This window comes from Mobula hypostoma, chromosome 20 (genome assembly GCF_963921235.1).
Source record: "Mobula hypostoma chromosome 20, sMobHyp1.1, whole genome shotgun sequence".
Lineage (NCBI taxonomy): Eukaryota > Metazoa > Chordata > Chondrichthyes > Myliobatiformes > Myliobatidae > Mobula > Mobula hypostoma.
This window is the reverse complement of record NC_086116.1, coordinates 23,949,051-23,971,891: the sequence shown is the minus strand read 5'-3', so window position 1 is coordinate 23,971,891 and position 22,841 is coordinate 23,949,051. Positions and strand designations below refer to the sequence as shown.

At 39.9% G+C, this 22,841-nt stretch overlaps 1 protein-coding gene across 1 annotated transcript in view; it reads right to left on the bottom strand.

Moving 5' to 3' along the window:
- Window positions 1-22,841, bottom strand: part of dus4l (dihydrouridine synthase 4-like (S. cerevisiae)) — a 56,729-nt gene that overhangs the window by 4,777 nt on the left and 29,111 nt on the right. Inside the window, exons 7-12 of the mRNA XM_063072551.1 lie at window positions 15,887-15,982; window positions 13,903-14,003; window positions 10,148-10,298; window positions 8,597-8,732; window positions 6,142-6,250; window positions 2,094-2,194 (exon numbers count right to left, since the gene is read on the bottom strand). Coding sequence (XP_062928621.1) covers window positions 2,094-2,194; window positions 6,142-6,250; window positions 8,597-8,732; window positions 10,148-10,298; window positions 13,903-14,003; window positions 15,887-15,982 — 694 coding nt within the window. The remainder of the gene's footprint in view (window positions 1-2,093; window positions 2,195-6,141; window positions 6,251-8,596; window positions 8,733-10,147; window positions 10,299-13,902; window positions 14,004-15,886; window positions 15,983-22,841) is intronic.

The following is a 22,841-nucleotide window of genomic DNA, read 5'->3' as shown; positions in this document are numbered from 1 at the left end:
TAGCCTTTACGGAGGGAAATGAACAGTCAACATTTTGGGCCAAGATCCTTCACTAGGACTAATGAAGGATCTCAGCCTGAAACATTGACACCAGATTTCCAACATTTCCATCTCATGTCTCAGGGACATGAGTAGCGTCTCTAATCTCCCAATTCTGCAGGAGCATCTACTAACCTAGCTTGCACATCCTTTACCTCCAGATTAGAGACACTTCCAATGTCCCTGGTAACAAAACCGGCTGGAAATGTGTCCAGTAGAAAGAGGAATGAGGTCCTGTAAAGCTATGCAGGTGAGTTTGGCAGTGTTAAAAAGCCATTCTTCCAGGGTTATAATCGCTGGATAATTTACTGTACCACATGTGCAGGTTAGTTGGTCACCTGGTGTAATTGGGCAGTATAGGCTTATGCGCTGTAAGGGCCTGTTACGATGCTGTATCTCTAAATAAATAAAAGTAATTCACCTGGTGCAAGAAAAATCAGGAGCTGATCTTGTGGGTAACATAACAGCTGATAAATGGAGTTCTTTTAGAAGAGAGTTAGTAAAATGTCAATATACTCCGAGAATAAATAAGAATGGGTATACAAGGTTTTAAGAGGGGAAAAAAGCACGTTGGAAGGTACAGGCAAATGGAATCAATGGCATTTCTTGAGGAATACAGTGTCCAGGAATGAAATTATATAAATTATGGAGGGAAACAGGCCATTAAATGTCCTTGGGAACAAAGACCAAGGAGAATATCAAGACATTGTACATCAGGAGAAAGACAGTGGCTAGGAAGAGAATGGGTCTTCTGAGGGACCAAAGGGGAAATCTATATAGTACATGGAGTCATGCTTGCGGACAAGGGGGTCTTAAATTAACACTTCCAATTTTCAGTCACCAAGGATGCAGAAGTTAGTAAGTTCAGGGGTGGTGGGGGGTGAAATCTGTGGTAATCTGGATCCAGTCTGTATTAAGAAAGTGGTGTTAGATCTCTGTTGGATGCCTCTTCAAGACCAGATGAGATCTACGGTTGTTACTTGAAGCTTGGAATGAGACAGTTGAAAGATTTATGCATCTTCATTGAGTAGAGGACCAGATAGCTAACACTGTGAACTTAATTGGAAAGGGCAGCAGAGGAGAAAGGCAGCTAACTAGAGGCTGGTGAGGATATTATTGGAGAAAACCCTAAAAGTAAGTGCACATGGCAGGACAGGGGCTGATCAGGGATAGTTACCATGGCCTAGAGCATGGGAAGAACTGCTGTACTAATCTGTTTTAAGTTTGTTTTTTTAGAGGTGGTAACTAATGAAGACGGAGCAGTACATATAGTCTATAAATGGACTTTAAAAAGAAATGTCAAGATCTTGCTAGGCGAGTTTACTAATTAGATTCAAAATTGGTTTGGTGAGAAGGTGGGGGAGTGAATTAGTTCATGGTGGAAGGATGCTTTTCTGATTGGAAACTTATGACCAGTGGTACAGAGATCAGTGCTGGAACCTTTGTTGTTTGTTCTAGATGGAAAGCTGGTCAGAGCATTGATAGATGGAATTTATTTCCAATAAGTAGGTGAGGACTTGGAAAGTCAAATAGGAGTAGGAAGAAATGATGAAGAACAATGTAAAGGGATGCTGGAAAAACAATTGGACCTTGTGGTTAGGGTTCATAATCCTTGAAAGAAACAATGTAGACAAATAGGATGGTTATGAAAGCATATAGCATGCTTGACTTCATAATTCAAGGTAAAGAATATGTTGCAATTTTACCGACCACTGGTTTGACATACTTGCATTGCTGATCACTGCACTAAATTTAAAGGACAGTTAGGAAGTCACCTGAATTGGGAAGGCACAACAGGCTCTGAATCTAATGTGCACAAATGGGATTGGTGTTTACAACATGGATACAGTGGGCTCAAGAGCCTCTTTCCATGCTGCACATTTCCATGACTCTACAGAAGTTGTAAAATATACTCTTCTTCTGCTGCTTCTTCTCTTTTCAGCTTGTTGTCAACTTGGAACAGTAATAAAACTGACAAGATTTTTTTTGTTTTAAAGAGTGATCAGAATGGTCTCAATATACTGCAGTATCTTTAAGAGAGCAAGGGTTCTTACCTGTAACTCATCATGCTCCTGCAAAAGTCGGTCATATTCCCTTGTCAGTCCATCACATTGCTTTTGGATTGTAACCATCTCAGTCTGAGACTTCTCAAGAGCTTTAAACACAAAACAGTTAAGAATTATAATACAATGAAAAATACCAGTTCTAAATTAAGTCAGTAAGTTGTCATCTTTGAAAATGAATGCAAGGATTCAACTCTAGAACTACGTTCCAATACTGTAACATACCTCAAGCTGAAGTGCTTCGAGATTATACTCTGCAAATTGTTTCTGCAAACAATTTCTATAAGCCAATGATAGGATACATTGACAACCAACTCATTAAGAGATATCTAGATTATTTACAGAGCTCGATTTCATTATTTCAACATCCCACATATTCAGATTTGGCATGTCAACAAATACACTCAAAAACTTCTATAGTTGTACCATGGAGAGGATTCTGATAGGCTGCATCACTGTCTGGTATGGAGGGGCTACTGTACAGGACCGAAAGAAGCTGCAAGAGGCTGTAAATCTAGTCTGCTCCATCTTGGGGTACCAACCTGCAAAGTACCCAGGAAATCTTCAGGGAGCGGTGTCTCAGGAAGCCAGCGTCCATTATTAAGGACCTCCAGCACCCAGAGCATGCCCTTTTCTCACTGTTGCTATCAGGTAGAAGGTGCAAAAGCCTGAAGGTACACACTCAGTGATTCAGGAACAGCTTCTTCCCCTCTGCCATCTGATTCCTAAATGGACATTGAATCTTTGGACACTAGCTCACTTTAAAAAAAATATACAGTATTTCTGTTTTTGCACTTTTTAAAAATCTATTCAATATAGGTAATGATTTACTTGTTTATTTATTTCTTTTTTCTCTGCTAAATTATATATTGCATTGAACTGCTGCTGCTAAGTTAACAAATTTCACGTCAAATGCCGGTGATAATAAACCTGATTCTGAAAAGGTATATATTTTATTTACCTCAAATACCATTGATCAAAAAGGTAACTTAAATATCAGAAGACCCCCAAAGTTGCCTAGTTGAGCTTGCCCATAATGCTCTAAGCCGGGGGTTCCCAACCCATGGACCATAGACCCTCAGTAAATGGTAGGGGTCGATGGCATGAGAAAGGTTGGGAACCTCTGCTTTCAGCCTTTCCTATCCATGTAACTTTCCAAATGGAGGCGGGAGGAGAAGATGGCGGCGCGCCCGCGTGCGCGCAGCCCACCGGTGAAAAATGATATTGTATCTGTTAAATAGGGGCCGTGGACAATTCTGATTTGATGGAGAATGGACGTGAAAGCACAGAGGAACATCTGGAGAAATTTCTGAAACGCCCATTCGCTGCTGTCGTTACTGTGTGGTCGGGAATCTTTCGGAGGGTAGGCCTCAAAATCCCCGGCCTTGCCTGCTTTTGGCGACCAAAAAGGAGATCGAATTGTTCGGACAGAGATGGCGCTCAGTACTCAGTGTCGGAGAGCTGATCACAGCTCGAAATTTTCGGATGACTCAGAGTCGGATTGTGGTCGACATGGCAGGGAGAGTTTTTCTTTCTTCTCCCATCTGCATGAGATGTGGGACATTTGAGAAACTTTGAACTTTACTGCGCTCATGGACTTCCTCATCAAGTTATGGTATTGTTGCACTGTTGTAACTATATGTTATAATTATGTGGTTTTGTCAGTTTTTTTTTCCAGTCTTGGTCTGTCCTGTGTTTTGTGATATCACACCGAAGGAAATAATGTATCATTTCTCATGCATTACTAAATGACAATAAAAGAGGACTATGTGTCTTCATAATCATAAAAATCATAAATGTCTTTTAAATACTGTACCCATAGCTACCATTTTATCTAGCAGTTTGTTCCACATACCCATCATATCTGTGTGGAAAATGTTGCCCTTTATGTACCCCTTTAAATCTATCCCTTCTCTTAAATTTACTTTAAGCTTTTACGATCTAATGTTCCAAAATTAAAATAATTAACCACTCTTGTCATACAGATTTGAGTTATTAATGAAAATGGTAACTGCCAATATTTGACCTTCTGAAGGTTGAAATGTGTTATCTGAGAAATCATTTCAACACAAACAAGATCATACGCAGCTCACAATAATTCTCCTTCACCTCTAAACAGGTAATGACTAGTTTCTTGAATTGTTGATCCCCAAATAGATGGCCGAGGCCAACTCAAAACCTTGCTTAATTTTTCTTCATAAAACAAAACTCACTTCGTTATACACTTTTTAACTAATGTCGTTTAAAATTTGAAGTCTTTACAAATGCACTTCCACTGCAACGTGAAGTTTCACAGGTAAATTTGACAGATGCAAAATGTAAGTGAAATCATAGTAATTTAAAATTGCCTAACTCATAACTTCAAATTATCACAATTATTTTCTAATGAACATCAACACACAATACCACAAATATTTTCAATTCTTCTAGGGTTGGCAGCTGAACAACTTCTAGAAGTTGAAATTCCACAAAATTGCAACCAACAGGTTTTTTTGAGAATTCCTATAATGGTACGGTGGGTTTACTCAGTCAAAAGTACAATTAAGAGTTACATTTGATCCATGCCTGTACTAAGTTAACTGGTCTCCGCTAGAAAAGGAAGACTAAGCAGCTTCACTGTCACTGGGGAATGAAGAGATTGTTCAAAGAAAAGGTTGAACCCTGAGACAGATATTAAATTTAAACTGTATCACTTAATTTAAGATAATAATATCACAAGTACACCCTCCCATGTGAAGTCTTACCAACGCCAGGTCTGCCTCTATTAAATCTCCAGAATAGTTACCAATCTTTAGCTGCTAGACATCAGGCATCAACAGAAATCTGTTTCTCTCGATACAGTCTAGGCTCTATAATATTGTAACTATTAGGAAGGCAATATAGAAAATGTCCTCCAGTTTTCAGCAGAATGGTTTGACCAATAGCTAAGTTAATACTTGAACTTCTCATTGAGTTTTCTTGTTAGATGTGAACCTATTACTAACAGCATAGCAAATGTGGTTTCTAGTATAATTTTACTTTAGTGCTTGGATTTATGTTTAGAGAGATACAGCACAGAAATAGGCTTTTGGCCCACCAAATTCAACTACCCATTTATGCTAAACCTATATTAACTCCACTCTTTAAAAATTCTCCTCATATTTTCATCAGCTCCCCTGGATTTTTTCCACTCACTGACATTGAGAAATTTACAGTGGCCAATCAAAACACCAACCCAAATGTCTTTAGGATGTAGGAGAGACACCGGAAGAAAACCCACATGGTCACAAGGAAAAGATGCAAATACCAAGCTCAATCTTTATCTAGAACATCTTTGTCAACCCCAGAAATAACTATTCCAGGGTTGTTTAGCTTCCCATCATCCATCCAAAATGATACAGCTCAAATCATAAATCTCACCATCCCCTTCTTGCACATTTTGCTTGTATTCAACAATCTACACTTGCTCAATTTAAGTAATGGCTCACTTTTGTTTTGAAATCCAATCATGTCCTTGAATTCTGTACCCTTTATTAATGACTCCAGCTTGTGGCCGCAGATATCCGCAGGCCTCCACTCTGGTCTCTTTATGTATTCCCGATTTTAATCCCTCCACTTTTGGCAGTTACATTCATCTGCCTAACCTGTAAGCTCTAAAGAGTGATGAGGCGGAGATGTGTCTCTACTAAAGGAAGTGTAAGGCACTCCTTCCCTCCGCTAGCCTGCAAGTCACCCTTGAGCAAGGTGTAGCACCTGCTTAGCTTCCCCCAATCAGAGTTATGTGAAGCCAAGGAACAGGTGGTGGACGGTTATGTGACGAGCTGATGCATATCAAGTCCTGCTTAAGCAACCACTGATGCCAATCTCAGAAGAATATTGATAATAGCTGAGGTCATCCATCTTGTAAAGACACTGCTCAGAGGGCAATGACAGTCACTTCTATAAAAAAAATTTGCCAAGAACAATGGTCATGAAAAGACCATGATCACCCACGTCATATGACACAGCACATATGATGAACCACTAAGCTTCAGAATCTTCTGTACAAACATCTCCTTACCTTCTGTGGACCTCTTCAATTCAGTCTTCAGTGTTTCTACATCCTTAATCAACTGCTTGTTTTCCTCTTCAAATTTCTTATTTCCATCACCTTCACCTCTATCGAAAGCCTATTAACAGAACAAAGTTCAAAGGCCTTAGAAAAAGTAGTGCAAATGATGCAAGTTTCTCCTACAGGAAAAAAAAAGAACGCAGGTCTAATGATGTTGCTACAAACTTTTATCTTTTTATGCATGTGTTTGATTGCTGGGATTATTTGCAGTCACACACCAAGGCAAAGGTTTTTCATGTCCTACTCTGACAACTGCCCACAGTTCACTCATGGCACTCACCCAGGCACTTGCAAATAACTGAGAGATGGAGGCAACTGGTGCATTGTTGATCTGTATAGTGCCCCTATGACTCAGGCACGTTGCGTGATCTGCAATCATAACCGTAACCTAACTGACAAAATACTAAACATCTTGTTGGGAAATTTTCAAACTCACTCAGCTTCAACAGCTTTCCACTATCGGTGTGAAGAAATGATTCCTGACATTACTTTGCTGCTCTTGTTTTGGACTCTCCTCACAAGAAACAGTACTTGCATATCAACCTTTTAATTATCTTAAATAGCTCAATTAAATTTGACTTTTAAATCTTCCATCCTCACAGGAATAAGCATATTTTCTAACAAACTCTGGTATCATTTTAGTGTGTCTATGTCGTTTCTCTCCAGTAGAGGACATATTATTAATGAACTTATAAATAGGCAACACGTTAAAAATAAAATTAAGTTGGAAGTCAAGGTGTGGACCAACTATAATCCCAGTACACATAACCAGCTGGTCATGGGTGTCCTGAGTGCGTGAAACAAAACAAAGTTTGTGTCCGTTAAACATTCTTGTTGCTCCTATTTTCACAAATAAGGGAAATGCACACGAGTTATTTAAGGGCCTATGGTGATTAATACTTGAGAGGAGAACCCCCAAGCTTTCTTGACTCTTAACTCAGTGAGCAGGCAATGTCCACATGAGGTTGTGCACCTGAAGCTTCCAAGATGTGAATAATTGCAGGAGGTCAATGGCCAAAAGTCTCAACTGATATCCAGCGAGAGCCAGTATTTAGTCAGAAATGTGAGATGGAATTTAACAGTTGAGATAATGGAAGAAAGTTTACTAGCAGTCATTTGGGGTGGGTTTAGGGGCCAGAAGGCTCCAACTACTCTGACAGATATATTCTGGAGATTTACAAAATTTTCAGTGTCTAGTTTCTAAAATGACAGCTTTCATGTATGATTCAGCAGGTTTTTAGAGCTGTGTACATTAGCTTCATATCAGCATGGGTTTGAAGGATTAATGCTTCCCAGTATCAAGCAGACCCTAATCTTACAGAAAGATGAGAAATTCAAAACAGGAGTTCATTTGGGGTGGATGTTTGGGTGAAGTGACAAAGATAGGATTAATTTCAATGAAAACATTCCTCACTTAATTTCACTATCAGTGAAATACATGGTTCAGACTCAATTAACTTCATATGAATCATCTGAAGGGTAGGATACAACATTAATTTTAAAAAATGTGACTACAAAATTCTTTATGTAAAACATTTAATTGCCCAATGTCTAACTCCAACATTCACCTTTGGACATCCTGTTAAACATTTCAAATTTCAGTTCTGAGCTATTAAGTTTTAAAAAAAAAGCAGGAGAAAGTAGAAATTAAGAGACACTAGACAAACTGTAAAGTTGAGCACAACATGAACTCATCAAGGACTAATGGTGATAAATCAATGAAGGAGCCCCAGGGATTGCAGGATAATGGTTGGAGAGGAGTCTGTACTGTGTGGGCCTGAAATACACAAGGTATCCAAAGGATTCAATCACATCATTATGCTGGGAAGACTAAATTCATGGGGCACTTTACCTCTATGTCCTAACATAGAGGTACAAAGGTGAATTGTATCTGGTTTTAAAAAGACGACTGTGAAACACAGAAACTATTTTCATGTTCCTCTGGAAATACATTTATTTTCAAGTGCTTAATAAGGAAAGAGCTGCATCATACAAATTTAAGTTTTATACATGTGGGTCTTAATTTTTTAAAAAATCAGTAATTCAGTAACAAAAATTGTATTCTGCCTACTTTTCAGATGAAATAAATAAAACATTAAAAACAGTACATTATATCTCAGCGAAAGCTCTTACCTGCATTAATCAACTAAGAAAGATAATTGTGCCAGTAATCTGAGAAATGCTGTAGTGACAATACAAGATATTAAACAATGGCAAAAACAGAGATAGGAAGAAATTAATGGGACAAAAACAGGCTGAAATGATGAGTTGACTGAGGGAGTCCTAATCGTGGGTGTGTGTCTTCTTTCTCTCTCCACCACCACCACAAATTCTGATTATTACTGCTTTTATTTTAGATTTAGAGCATCGACAATACTTTATATTTGTTTCATAGTTGCATTACCTTTCTCAGTTCTTCATTTGCCTCCATATATCTTTTAGCTGCGTCGTTTGCATTATCTGTTTGAACTTTAAGTGCCTGATTTTCTCCCATTGCGATTGCCAATTCTGAGATAAGGGTAATCATACGTCTAAGAACACTGCAAAGAAAATTGCATAAATGGGACACAATTATAGGGACATGTTTTAATATGACATAGAAAGCTGAATTAAATAAAAGAGCATTAAGGTAGCATAATAGCAGTAGGATCTGGGTTATGATATTACGCCAGCTAGTGTTGTAGCTGCAGTATGACCATTGAACAATGGTGAATACATTAAATATCAGCACTTTTATCTCAAGCAAGAGGTGTGTTTAATGAGCAAAAATTAATGGTGTGGAAATTCACATTTCTTTATTGCTAAAGTTTAAACACAAGCTTTTAATATTATTCAAAGACACGCATACTTGGAGGTAAAGGGCCTTTGAGAACTGCAAAATTTTCTCAGCTTTCATGACTAATGCAATTTGAAGCATTCATCATAACAACCCAAGTTATTCTACACATTCTTAATTGAAAGACATAATACTTTACTGCTGAGCTGAAACTCAGGACATTTTGGTCCAAGTCTTAACTTGGAGAATTCTACTTGGACATGCTTATTGGTATTAGCATGATTCTTTATACAGTCACAGAACACTATTGCACAGAAACACACTCTTCAGCCCATCTAGTCCATGCCCTATTATTCTGCCTAGTCCCATTAACCTGCACCTGGATAATAGCCCTCAATACACCTCCAATGTATTTACTCAAACTTTTTAAATATTGAAATCAAACCCATATCCACCTCTTCCACTGGCAGCTTGCTCCACACTCTCAGTAACAGTTCACCCTCATGTTCCCCTAAAGGTTTTCACCTTTCATTCTTAACCTATGACCTCTAGTCATATTCAACCTAAATGAAACAAAAGCCTACTTGCATTTACCCAATCTATACTCATTAATTTTGTATACCTCTATCAAATCTCCCCTCATTCTCTCATGCTCTTGGAAATAAAGTCCCAACCTATTCAACATTTACCTATAACTGGGGTTCTCAAGTCTCGGCAGCATCCTTGTAAGTTGGGTTTTCAGATAATTAATCAGAGTAACAACCATACGTTATAAAGTATTTACAACAATGACACAAGTATGTAGTCTAACAGGTCTACCCTGGTTGAAATGCAATAAATGAAAACCACAGTTGTTGGAAATTTGAAATAAACTCAGAATATTTGAGATACTCAGCAATTCAGACAGAATCTGTGGAGACGCAAGCAGAGTTAACATTATGGATCAATGAGTTATAATCAGTTGAGATATTTATGTTCCAACCAGACTATTATTCTTTAATTCTATATTTTAATTCCTCTTACTCTCATACAATTATCTAACCTCCTAAATACATCAAGTATAATTTGCCTAATTTAACAGCTGACAGCAGACACAATTTCCTCACCATTCACTGCAGATGGAAAATTTTGAACTAACGATGTCAAAAACTGAAAATATTATTTGTCATGTGTACTTACAGCCAGAGAAACAATGAAAATCCAGAAATGTAAAGATTCCTTTGTGCCCGGAAAAGTTTCATGTTAACGTGATCATACATATTTGGAAGCAATTTTTCTTCTTTTCCAATTCCATGACTCATTGAATATTTTCTTACCTCTCTAATGGCATCTACAAAGAGCGACAGATTACTACATATTTTGAACTTCATGATAGTTCACAAAATAGCAAAAAAAAAATGCATTCAAGATACACATGCTCAACCACCTACCCAAAATTTGAATCTAGACTCAAACAAAGAGCATTCAGGCAAAATTTCCTTTTAAATGAAAAAGCCAACCAGCTGAAATTAAGTGTCACAATGGGAAATCAAAATGTTTAAAAATTATGGAACACTTTACATGATCTGCATGGACTTGGCGGGCCAAACAGCCTTTTCCACACTCTCTATGACGATCATAAATATCTCAATCTAATGTTATTTCCGGATTATCTCACACTTGTCTGCAACAAATGGCATTAACCAGGAGGCTCGTATTCTAGACTGCATATTAGACCAGCTTACATTACTATCCTTTTGATTTAGGACTTGGCGAGCAATATAAAATTTTGCCTACTTCAATACCATATTTCTAAAACCCAATGGCTGAGCGGTTGGACTGCAAATCTTTCATCAACTGTGGCCACAACTCTTAGTGGTCCTCTGAAATGACTTAGCAAAGTGCACAGTTGTATCAAAATTAACTCTGATAATCTATCTGGTATCTGTCTTGTCTCCCTTTTGCTGCACCATTTACACCTCGGACTTCAACTACTGCACAGAGTCTTGTCATCTTCAGAAGTTTTCGGATGACTCTGCCATAGTTGGATGCATCAGCAAGGGAGATGAGGCTGAGTACAGGGCTACGGTAGGAAACTTTGTCACATGGTGTGAGCAGAATTATCTGCAGCTTAATGTGAAAAAGACTCAGGAGCTGGTGGTAGACCTGAGGCGAGCTAAGGTACTGGTGACCCCTGTTTCCATCCAGGGGGTCAGTGTGGACATGGTGGAGGATTACAAATACCTGGGGATACGAATTGACAATAAACTGGACTGGTCAAAGAACACTGAGGCCATCTACAAGAAAGGTCAGAGCCGTCTCTATTTCCTGAGGAGACTGAGGTCCTTTAACATCTGCCGGACGATGCTGAGGATGTTCTACGAGTTCGTGGTGGCCAGTGCTATCATGTTTGCTGTTGTGTGCTGGGGCAGCAGGCTGAGGGTGGCAGACAACAACAGAATCAACAAACTCATTCGTAAGGCCAGTGATGTTGTGGGGATGGAACTGGACTCTCTGACGGTGGTGTCTGAAAAGAGGATGCTGTCTAATTTGCATGCCATCTTGGACAATGTCTCCCATCCACTACATAATGTACTGGGTGGGCACAGGAGTACATTCAGCCAGAGACTCATGCCACCGAGATGCAACACAGAGCGTCATAGGAAGTCATTCCTGCCTGTGGCCATCAAACTTTACAACTCCTCCCTTGGAGGGTCAGGCACCCTGAGCCAATAGGCTGGTCCTGGACTTATTTCATAATTTACTGGCATAATTTACATATCACTATTTTTAACTATTTATGGTTTTATTACTATTTATTATTTATGGTGTAACTGTAACAAAAACCAATTTCCCCCGGGATCAATAAAGTATGACTATGACTATGGATCACACAAGAATAATTTTAGCCGAGGATTTAGATTGGACAAAGCTTTCCCGCACCCAGTTTACCTTGCAGTAACAACTTCATCTAAGGATTAAAGCTCAATGCAGGGAAAGCTGTCCCACAGACTAACAGTCATACTCAGAGAAACAAATCTTTCATCTGAAGTCAGATATTCCCATTTCAACTGCAGATACATCCTGCCTAAAGATCCAACATAGTCAAAAATAATGACAGTCATCTGAAATTGGGAAGGACCCCGAAAATCCATACCCTTGGTTCTAGACCTTAGACGTTTCATATAATATCAGATCAAACATGGCAAGGAAATTTAATGTTTATCATTCACTTTCACATCGGCAGAAAAACCAGGCCTCCTTTCTGAACATAACTTGGAAGCAGCACCTGTCATCACCAAATATTTTTGAACAAGTCACTTCATGATACTATTAGACAACATGTCTAACTATGAAAATTTCTCTGCTGAAACTCATCTTTACAGAAGCCAACTGTAATTCATCTACTCTATCCAAGAGGCAACTCTTGGGGCGTGCAATAATCAGAAATGGGTCCCAGTTGCTTTATACCATGCTTCCAACAGAAGTTCTTTAGTAATTTAGATTTCTGCAAAACTTTGAGGGTAATGAACCAGAATTAACAATGCTTTCTCTCCACTTTGATCTTAGTAAGAATTAGTTTTGCAATCACTAAGTAGGTCAGGCAAGGAAAAGAAACAATTATACAATAGGATTGCAAAAGTCAAATGCACATGATGCAATTCAACGTAATCGAATACTCCTTTCAATGTGATTTCACTGCTCCATATTACAAAGCTGACTTGTGTCACAATGCCAATGTGGCTCTGAAAATTTCTGTATGCTAGTTAAAGAGCTAGACTATGGTTAGAAACGCATGCAACTTCATCAGAAGAATCCTAGAAGGCAAAAAGCTGTTAAAAGTAGCAAGTAACACAATGAAGGTGGTTTAGAATTTTTGTTGAAAACTAAGACAACACAATTTTGTGTTGAAACATTCTTAAAAACAAATGAAAAGAAAGGCACCACCATAAATATCAATGTTGGCAAAACAACACAAAGAATGTACATAGTAGGATGTTAGTTTCAACCTGAGTGAAATATGAGAACAAATGGAAATAGTTGTTTCTCTCCATATTTTAGTGGAAAACTGCAATTCCAATATCCGATTTGGTATCAAGGTATTGATCTCAATTCAAGTATAGTAAAAGGTAAACTTCTGAATGGTTGTATTCCTGTGTTTTGCTGCATTATTTAGTAGTAAAGACCAACACTCTTCTGAAAGAAAGTTCTATCTTCTCACTCTATGCTCTGCTGCACACATCACTCTAGCAGGAGTTCATGGAGCCCTTGTTATATATGCATCCAAATTTTACAAATTCAGCCTAAATACAACAATCCGTTCCCACCTTAATATTCACTTTAGTACTAATCGGGGGGAAAATATTGTTGCAATTCTACAACTAAATGCATTTCAAGAAAACTCACTTAGACTGTTCAAATACAAATGTTTAAGTTCAATACTGAGTGAGAAACCACCATCATAGAGCCAAAAAGCTGTAGATACTGTTTTACAAATTAACCTAATCATGATGCAAAACCATGCTGAAACCCATCGGCAAGAAGTTGCTGTTATTGCTATTCCTCTCCATGCCTTGTGGGGCATCAGGTAACAACCTTGGCATTTCTTTAGCATTCTTGCCCTTTTCCCCCCCCATGAAGCTGAGTTGCTAGCTCAACACTCAACCCAACACGGACGGAAAGCGTGCAAACAGCCGGCTGGATTCGAACCCGGGACCACTAGCCTCGAAGTTCAGTGCAGATGCCACCACACCACCAGCCAGAAATCCTCAAGAAGTGCACCTTCAAAAAGCTATCAGATACTCTGGGTCCAGAAAAACAGGAGCACTCGGAGTGCAAGGCAATTGCAAGTAATAAATAAAATCATGCAAAAACAATAAATTTAAATTTGATTCTTCCGTGTACACAGTCTATGAAATTGCATTAACTCCATTTTCCTGAAATATCACACTTACCAAAAAACAAGACAACCAAGACTACAATAATTGTGAGGAAGGCTCTACTCCAAAAGGATGCAACTTTCTCCCACAAACGGAAAGAAAAAACTTTCCACCACCTGAAAAGAATCACAAAATTGTAGTACAAAGCATAACTGGAGAGGGCAAAGAAAACATTATACTTTTGCTTTGAAATTACGAAATAAGGAATTCCACCTAAAGGAGCCCCGTTCCACCTAAAGGAGCCCCTCAGCAGGTTCGCATAAAAGAAGGTTTTGCCCTTCTCCCTCAGGGATTGACTTAATTCCTCTTTAAAAGATCCATTTGTTATTGTAACCATCTTACGTTATGGCAAGTTCCACATTCCAATGAATTTCAGGTGATAGATACTTCAGCAAGATAGCACGGGGAACAAATGGCCTTTATCTTGCTTCTAGAATTTTTGGTTCTTTTGACAAGAGTAATTTAGCCTTTCCTGCCCTCAAGCAAAACAAAGCATAATAACATTAATTTCCATGGTAACTATGTGAAACTTCAACAAATTTCAAGCCTATGATGGTTTGCTTCATTAATTTTTTTGGTAGGTAAAATGGATTACCGTTATATAGCATTTCTTGTGGCACATTTGATACACAGCTTACATTTATCTAGAAATATAACAAGTTGCTTCAAATGTGTTACACTGAACAATAGGTAACAATGAACCAAAAAGTTTTCAAGTTGAGTTTAAACAGTAAATAAAAGGCAAGGGAGGTGGAGAGAGTACTAGAGCCATGCAGGAAGGTTTATCTTAGGTTTGGGTCTTCTGCAATTTAAGAAATGGCAAACAGAGCATAATTAAAACTTTGCATATTCAAAGAATCCATTAGAGGTCATGCTTAATCTTGCAAACATTGTGCAGAGGGATTACAGATTTATGTAAGATACTGTGATATGTCACGGAGAGAAGAGAAAGCACAGAAATTTTAAATCGATCTTTCCAAACTAGAAGTTACTAGAGACTTCAGATGAAAGGATTGTACAAGTTCTAAATATAAACTGAGCAACAGACACAAAATGCCAAAAGAACTCAGCAAGTCAGGCAGCATCTATGAGGGGGGATAAAAAAGTTGACGTTTTGCTTTGAGGCCTTCACCAGGACTGGAAAGGAAGGGGGCAGAGACCAGAACAAGATGGAGGGAGGGAAAGGAGTACAAGTTGGCAAATGATCAGAGAGAACAGGTGAAGGGGAGTGTGGGATGAAGTAAGAAGCTGGGAGAGTTAAGTGGAGGAGATAAAGGGCTGAAGAAGAAATCTGATAGGAGAGGACTGTGGACTACGGAAGGAGGAGGGGAACAAAAGAGGGGTAATGAACAGGTGAGGAGAATGGATGAGAGGGTAGCTAGAATGGGGAAAAGAAAGGGGATGAATCGGGGAGAGATTAAATTGATGTTCATACCATCAGGCTGGAGGCTACCCAGACAGAATATTAGGTATTGTTCCTCCAACTGGAGCTTCGCCTCCCCGTGACAGTAGGAAAGGCCATGGACAGACATATCAGAATGGGAATAAGTAGCCTGTTGCAGCAGCCAGAGCAAAGGTGCTTGACAAAGTGGTAATCTACCTCGGGACTCATCGATGTAGAGGAGGCATCACTGGGAACATCACATACAATAGATGACCCCAACAGACTCATAGGTGAAGCGTCACCTCACCTGAAATGACTGTTTGGAGCCCTAACGGTAGTGAGGAGGGCTAGGTGTTGGTGTAGCACTCACCATGCTTTCAGGGAGAAGTACCAGGAGGTACCACAGTGTGGAGGAATGGACGTATATCGAGAAAGAGGTGAAAAGTATCAGAGGTGGACCAAGCTGATGGCATGGTGGAAGTTGGATCAAACAGATCCACAATCCCTCCCACATTCTAATGCAACCTGGGCAAGCACACACATTCTTAGGAACTTCAAGGCATATTCTAAACCAGAAAATAAATTGGCAAGATAAATTAACCAATTTAAACATACCTTCGAGGTGAGATGAATGGTAAACACAAAAGCAAAATTAAACCTATTTCCGTGTACAGGAAAGATGCAACTGCAACCCATTGCAATGTCATTGTTCTTGATGAAGCCTACCGAAATGAAAACATTTGCATTTTAAATAAAACACACACTTAATAATGGATCTTCAATGCCATTTTCAGTTCAGTTTGAGTTGCTCACATGGTTTAACATACAGAATGAAATATTCAAAGACCTATAGCTATCAAAGTTCAACGTAAATTCATTATCAAAGTACATACATGTCACCATATACAACCCTGAGATTCGTTTTCTTGTGGGCATTCACAGAAAATACAAAGAAACACGAAAGAATCAATGAAAAACTTCACACAAAGATGAACAACAAAAGATGTACAAAAAAAGGCAACTATGGAAATACAAGAGAGAAAAAAAGCAAAATAATAATAATCATAAATAAATATCCAACAAATACTGAGAACATGAATTGTAGAGTCCTTGAAAGTGAGCCCATAGGTTGTGGAATCAGTTAAGTGTTGGGGTAAGTGAAGCTATCCAATCAAGTTCGAGAGCATGATGGTTGAGAGGTAGCCACAAATCAATATCAGTAACGGACTGGCCCATTGCATTTGACTTCTAAGATCAGCAACCGAATTTACTCTAATAACAATACAAGTTTCTGTTGTTATATTAAATACAATCTCCTATCAAAATAATGGATGCCATGAATTGAACACTGTCCTGGAGTCTTCCAGAACTTAAACTAAATCTCATCAGTTCTGTGATAAGCAAGAAAGAGATTTTTTTTTTAAATCACACATTTCCTCAAAGTTCAAAGTAAAATTTATTATCAGAGTACATACATGTCACCACATACAAACCTGAGATTCTTTTTCTGCAGGCATACTTAGCAAATCTAAAGAACAGTAACTGTTAATTGTAAACAAATTGTGCAAATGCAGATACAAATAAAAAGCAATAATGAGTATGAAATAACAATATAACAGAGTTGTTAAATGAGTTTAGTTATCCAGTCGACGTTTCAGGCCGAGACCCTTCGTAGTCCTGACGAAGGGTCTCGGCCTGAAACGTCGACTGCGCCTCTTCCTATAGATCCTGCCTGGCCTGCTGCGTTCACCAGCAACTTTGATGTGTGTTGCTTGAATTTCCAGCATCTGCAGAATTCCTGTTGTTTTAGTTATCCCCTTTTGTTCAAGAGCCTGATGGTTGAGGGGTAGTAACTGTTCTTGAACCTAGTGGTTCCAGTCCTCAGGCACTTGTACCTGCTACCTGATGGCAGCAGTGAGAAAAGAGCATGGCCTGGGTGGCGAGGATCTTTGATGATGGATGCTGCTTTTCTGTGGCAAAGTTTCATGCAGATGTGCTCAATGGCTGGCAGGGATTTACCCATAATGTACTGAACCAAATCCACTGTAGGATTTTCTGCTCAAAGTCATTGGTGTTCGCGTACCATAATGCAGCCAGTCAGCATGCTTTCCACCACACATCTATAAAAGTTTGCCAGATTTCCACAGACTCCCCAAGAAGTAGAGGTGCTGAAGTACTTTCTTCGTAATTATATTTATATGATGGGTCCAAGACAAGTGCTCTGAGATAGTGCCACCCAGGAATTTAAAGTCATTGAGCCCCCACTCCCCCAACTTCTGATCCTTCGATGATCATCCATACCCTTGTCATTTTCTTTTAATTTTTAATCAGCTGTTAACCATTGCTGATGGGAAAACAAATAGGGCAGTTAGAGACCGCAAGAAATGCAATCAAAGCCTTCAGGTATTGCAACCAATCCTAATACAGGTATTCTTAACAATCCTGACTCTGCCTTAGGCCTTGATTCACCCAGCACAACAAACATTCTACAAGGAGTTTTCAGGTCTTTCAAATCAGTAAACCTACCAAAACCACTGCTGTTTGGATCCTTTACAAAGCAACTTGCCTTCAAGAAGCAACTTGAAATAGATATTCTACTTCATTGTTTATAGCCTGGGATTTCAAGATCTTTGTCACGTTTAATAAGTGAAGTGGAACTATGTTGTACATAATTTAAATCACTTGGGTCTCTGATTAAAATTTCCTGTGAGCAAGTAAACGAACAGATCACAGGTAATAATTAACTTCGCAGACACAAGGAAATCTGCAGATGCTGGAAATTCAAGCAACACACACAAAAAGTACTGGTGAACTAGCAGGTCAGGCAGCATCTATAGGAAGAGGTACAGTCAAAATTTCAGGCCCGGACCCTTCGTCAGGACTAACTGAAAGAAGAGATAGTAAGACATTTGAAAGCGGGAGGGGGAGGGGGAGATCCGAAATGATAGGAGGAGGGGAGGGGTGGCTCTAAGACCTGGAGAAGGGAGAGGATCATGGGACAGGAAGCCTGGGGAGAAAAAGAAGGGGAGAGGGGAACCCAGAGGGTGGAGAGCAGGCAAGGAGTTATAGTGAGAGGGACAGAGGGAGAAAAAGAGAGAAAAAAGGGAGAAAAAATAAAAAATATATAAAATAAATAAAGGGATGGGGTGTGAAGGGGAGGAAGGGCATTAATGGAAGTTAGAGAAGTCAATGTTCATGCCATCAGGTTGGAGGCTACCCAGACGGAATATAAGGCGGTGTTCCTCCAACCTGAGTGTGGCTTCATCTTTACAGCAGAGGAGGCTGAGGATAGACATATCAGAATGGGAATGGGATGTGGAATTAAAATGTGTGGCCACTGGGAGATCCCGCTTTCTCTGGCGGACAGAGCGTAGGTGTTCAGCGAAACGGTCTCCCAGCCTGCGTCGGGTCTCGCCAATATATAGAAGGCCGCACCGGGAGCACCAGACGCAGTATATCACCCCAGTCAATTTACAGGTGAAGTGTCGCCTCACCTGAAAGGACTGTCTGGGGCCCTGAATGGTGATGAGGGAGGAAGTGTAAGGGCATGTGTAGCACTTGTTCCGCTTATAGCTTTCTTGGTTTTTAGAAGATTGGTCCATGAAGATAGTTACTCATTCACATATGACATTAATATCAAATAGATACAAGTCCACGTACTTTCCTCCATTACTCCTTCCTCAAATGACTCGTCACTGCATTTCACTTCATTTGTCCCAATAAGCCCAAGTACACACCTTATAAACTATCTGGGTAGCCTTCAACCATTTGGCGTGAATATCGACTTCTTCCATTAACAATACATTTTCCCTTCCCCTTCCATCTTCTCTGCTCTGGCTTTTTATCTCTTCTCACTGTCCCTTTCCTATCAGATTTCTTCCTCTCCAGCCCTTTAACTGGCTTCACCAATCCAGGTCTCCACCACACTCCTTGCCAAATATCTTTGATTTTTCTAGTCATTAAATTGATGACTCATTCAACTTCCTAGCCAAGTTACAAATCATTTGTTCAGACTGACGTTCAAATTAGTCTGAACAAAAAACATTCCTAACTTTTGAGTTAAGTCATTTAATTTTAGTTTCTCTGCAGTTTTTGGTAAGTAATGCTATTAACTTCACTGTTGCAGGATTGAACAAGCATTACATCTCTACCAACATCATCACTGCATTCACCTCATTTTTGGCCCTGTTTTTCAAAACCCATATAACCCCTCAAGAAACCAGACATAGAATAAGTGTGTACATATATCAGTTACATTATTAACATCTCATAAGTAGTTACACAGCACAGAGACAGACCCTGCTGCAGCCAATCATCTCTCTACCGTCAGTAATCTATTTACACCAGCATTTTGTCTTCAATGCCTTAGCAACTCATGTGCATGGCTAAAAGCTATGTTGGAAAAATTCATAAATTCTCCGTACCTTCTCTGGGCACTCCCAGGCTAAACTAGATCATGTGTTTCATTCACCTATTCTCAGAGCCTCAATTACTGCAATCTTGCTCTTCTTTATGACCTTCAAATTTTCCTCTATTACACATATCTTGATAAAACTGTATCCACTTTACCACCTTTTAAAATCCTTAAACAAACATTAAATTCACCAAAATTTCACTTCGTTCAAAACTCGGCCACCACACCCAAAGTCTGATTTATGCATCCCGTCTGTTCTTCTTGATGCAACACACGCAAAATTCTGGGTAAATTTAGCAGGTCAGGCAGCATCGACGGAAATAAATAAGCAGTCGACGTTTTGGACCGGGACCCTTCTTCAGGTGCTGGCTCAGTGCTCAAAAGATAACAGGCCTCACATCTGTAACCTCTACCAGGACTAAATCCTCAAGTCCAGACAACATTCACAGCCACGTCTCCATTTTATTAACGCAAGCTCCAAATTCACATACATTTTTCTAATCTGCCTACCCCCCTCCCCCCCATTCAAAGCTCTCTCTCTCTCTCTCTCTCTCTCACGTTAAACCGTTAAACACTGCATTGGCAAGTGTTCCCAGTATAAAATGCCTCAGAACCATTTTTCGATTTGAAAAGCGTGTCAGTGAAAGCTGTGTTGGTAAATTTGCAATTGACACCAGAATTGCTTGAAGAAATTGTCTTCTCTCAAATATGAAGTGTTCCAAATAATAACACATTATTCAATTCCTCATTTCTAATGAGGGGAAAAGCAACTGCCGAACGCATGCTACGGCAATGAACGTATCAAAATTTCGCCAAGTGCTGCAACAAAATTTTTTCTTTTAAATTAAAGTTCGAGTAGAACGAGAGCTTTTGGATCACTAAGTTACTAAAAAAAAATTAAGTGATCTAGGCACGTTTCAGTCCTTATTTAGCAAAAACCTATTTTGAGGACAGCGTTGCCACCCTAGTAGGGTTGGGTCCAAGGCAAAAGCGAACACGGAAGTAAACATGGGCCACTTCCATGGCCTTCGGAGGCCCGCATAATTATTAGTTATGTCGATATTTAAAAACCTGTCTGCAGGCGGCATATTTGCCTGAATCCAAGCGGTACACGGGGAGGTGTACCGCTCAAGAGACCGTGCTGCGGGCCTGTGGGGACCCCCGCGCTCCCGCTCCTCAAATGCCCTACAACTTCAGCAAACTAAACCTTCAGATTGTGCTAAAAAAAAAACCCAATACTGTAACTTGATAAACAGACAATCTGAAAAACCATACAAGAGAACTTGCCTTCCAGGCACTTCTTGCAGAAGGAACAAGCTCCCTCACATCACATTGCGCAGCGGATGACGTCAGTCTGAACAAAGCGCGTGCGCAGCTGACGTCACTCCGAATCGGGCGCGGGCACTACAGAGCTTCCCGCGAGTGACCCGTGATTGTGCTGCAACAATCATGCAATCCCCTCTGAGGATACCGTCAAAACATAAAACGATGACTATATTGTTACCATGAAAGCTGAACGTGACCAATTAAAATAATATTTTCATCGGTAGTTGATTTTTTTTCGGATTTAGCTGACTGTAAGAACTGAACTTTGACAAACTTATATAGATGTACAGTGGAGGGTATCCTAACTGGCTGCATCACGGCCTGTTTAAAAGCACCAATGTCCATGAAATGAAAAGCCAATAAAAAATGATGGGCACAACCCAGTCTATCATAGGTAAAGTCCTCCCCAGAAACTACAAGGAGGGCTGCACAAGAATGCTGCACCCATCATCAAAGACCCTCAACATCTAGGCCAAGTTCTCTTCCCACTGCTGACATCATGAAGGAAGTATAGGCCTTAGGTCCTATACCACCAAGTTCAGGACAATTCAACTATCAAGCTCCGAACCAAGCGTGGATAACTTCACTCACCCCAACTCTGAACTTTTTCTGCCAGAAAAAGGGAGATCTCCCAGTGGCTACCCATTTCAATTCCACTTCCCATTCTCATTCTGAAATGTCAGTCCATGGCCTCCTCTACTGCCAAGATGAGGCTACGCTCAAGGTGGAGGAACAACACCTCATATTCCATCTGGATAGCCTACAACCTGATGGCATGAACATCGCTTTCTTGAACTTCCAGTAATTGCATCCCCCTTCACCATTCCCCATCCCCATTTCCCTCTCTCACCTTATCTCCTTACTTGCCCATCGCCTCCCTCTGGTATTCCTCATCCCCTTCCTTCCAAGGTCTTCTACCCTCTCCTATTAGATTCCCCATTCTCCAGCCCTCTACCTCTTTCACCAATCCACTTCCCAGCACCTTACTTCACCCTTCCTCCTCTCTCAGATTCACTTATCACCTTGTGTTTCTTCCTCCTCACCCCCCACCCCACCCAACATCTTACTCTGACTTCCCATCTTTTTTCTCCAGTCTGGATGAAGGGCCTCAGCCCGAAAAGTTGACTGTTTACTCTTTTCCATAGATGCCACCTGGCCTGCTGAGTTCCTCCGGCATTTTGTGTGTGCTGCCTGGATTTCCAGCATCTGCAGATTTTCTTGTGTTTCTGATTCCATAGCCTATGGGTTCACTTTCAAGGACTCCACAACTCATGTTCTCAGTATTTATTTATTTATCAATAGATACAGCGCAGAGCAGAGCCGGCCATTCTGGCCTAACGAGCCATGTGACAGCATCCCAAGCCTAAGTTACAATGACCGATAAACCTACTAACTGGACCGTGGGAGGAGCCCGGAGCAAACACACCCGGGTACAAGGAGAATGCACAAGCTCCTCGCAGTATTATTTATATACTTTTAATATTTGCACTGTTATCTTCTTTTGCACATTGGTCGCTTGTCAATTTCTGTTTGTGTGTAGTCTTTCATTGGTTTTATCGTATTTCTTTGTTTTACTGTGCTTGCAAGATAACGAATATCAAGGTAGTATCTGGTGACATGTAAGTACTTTGATACTAAATGTACTTTGAACATTGTAGAGCATCTCCTTTTGCAGAACACTAGGTCCGACCGGGCTAATGAATGTTAGTGGTGTATTGTTTAAAATGGGACCTCAAGTAATTGGCTTCTCATCAGCACAGTAACAGGCCCTTCAGTTCAGCCCATCCAGTCCATGCCAAAACCATTTAAACTGTCTACTCCCAACAATGT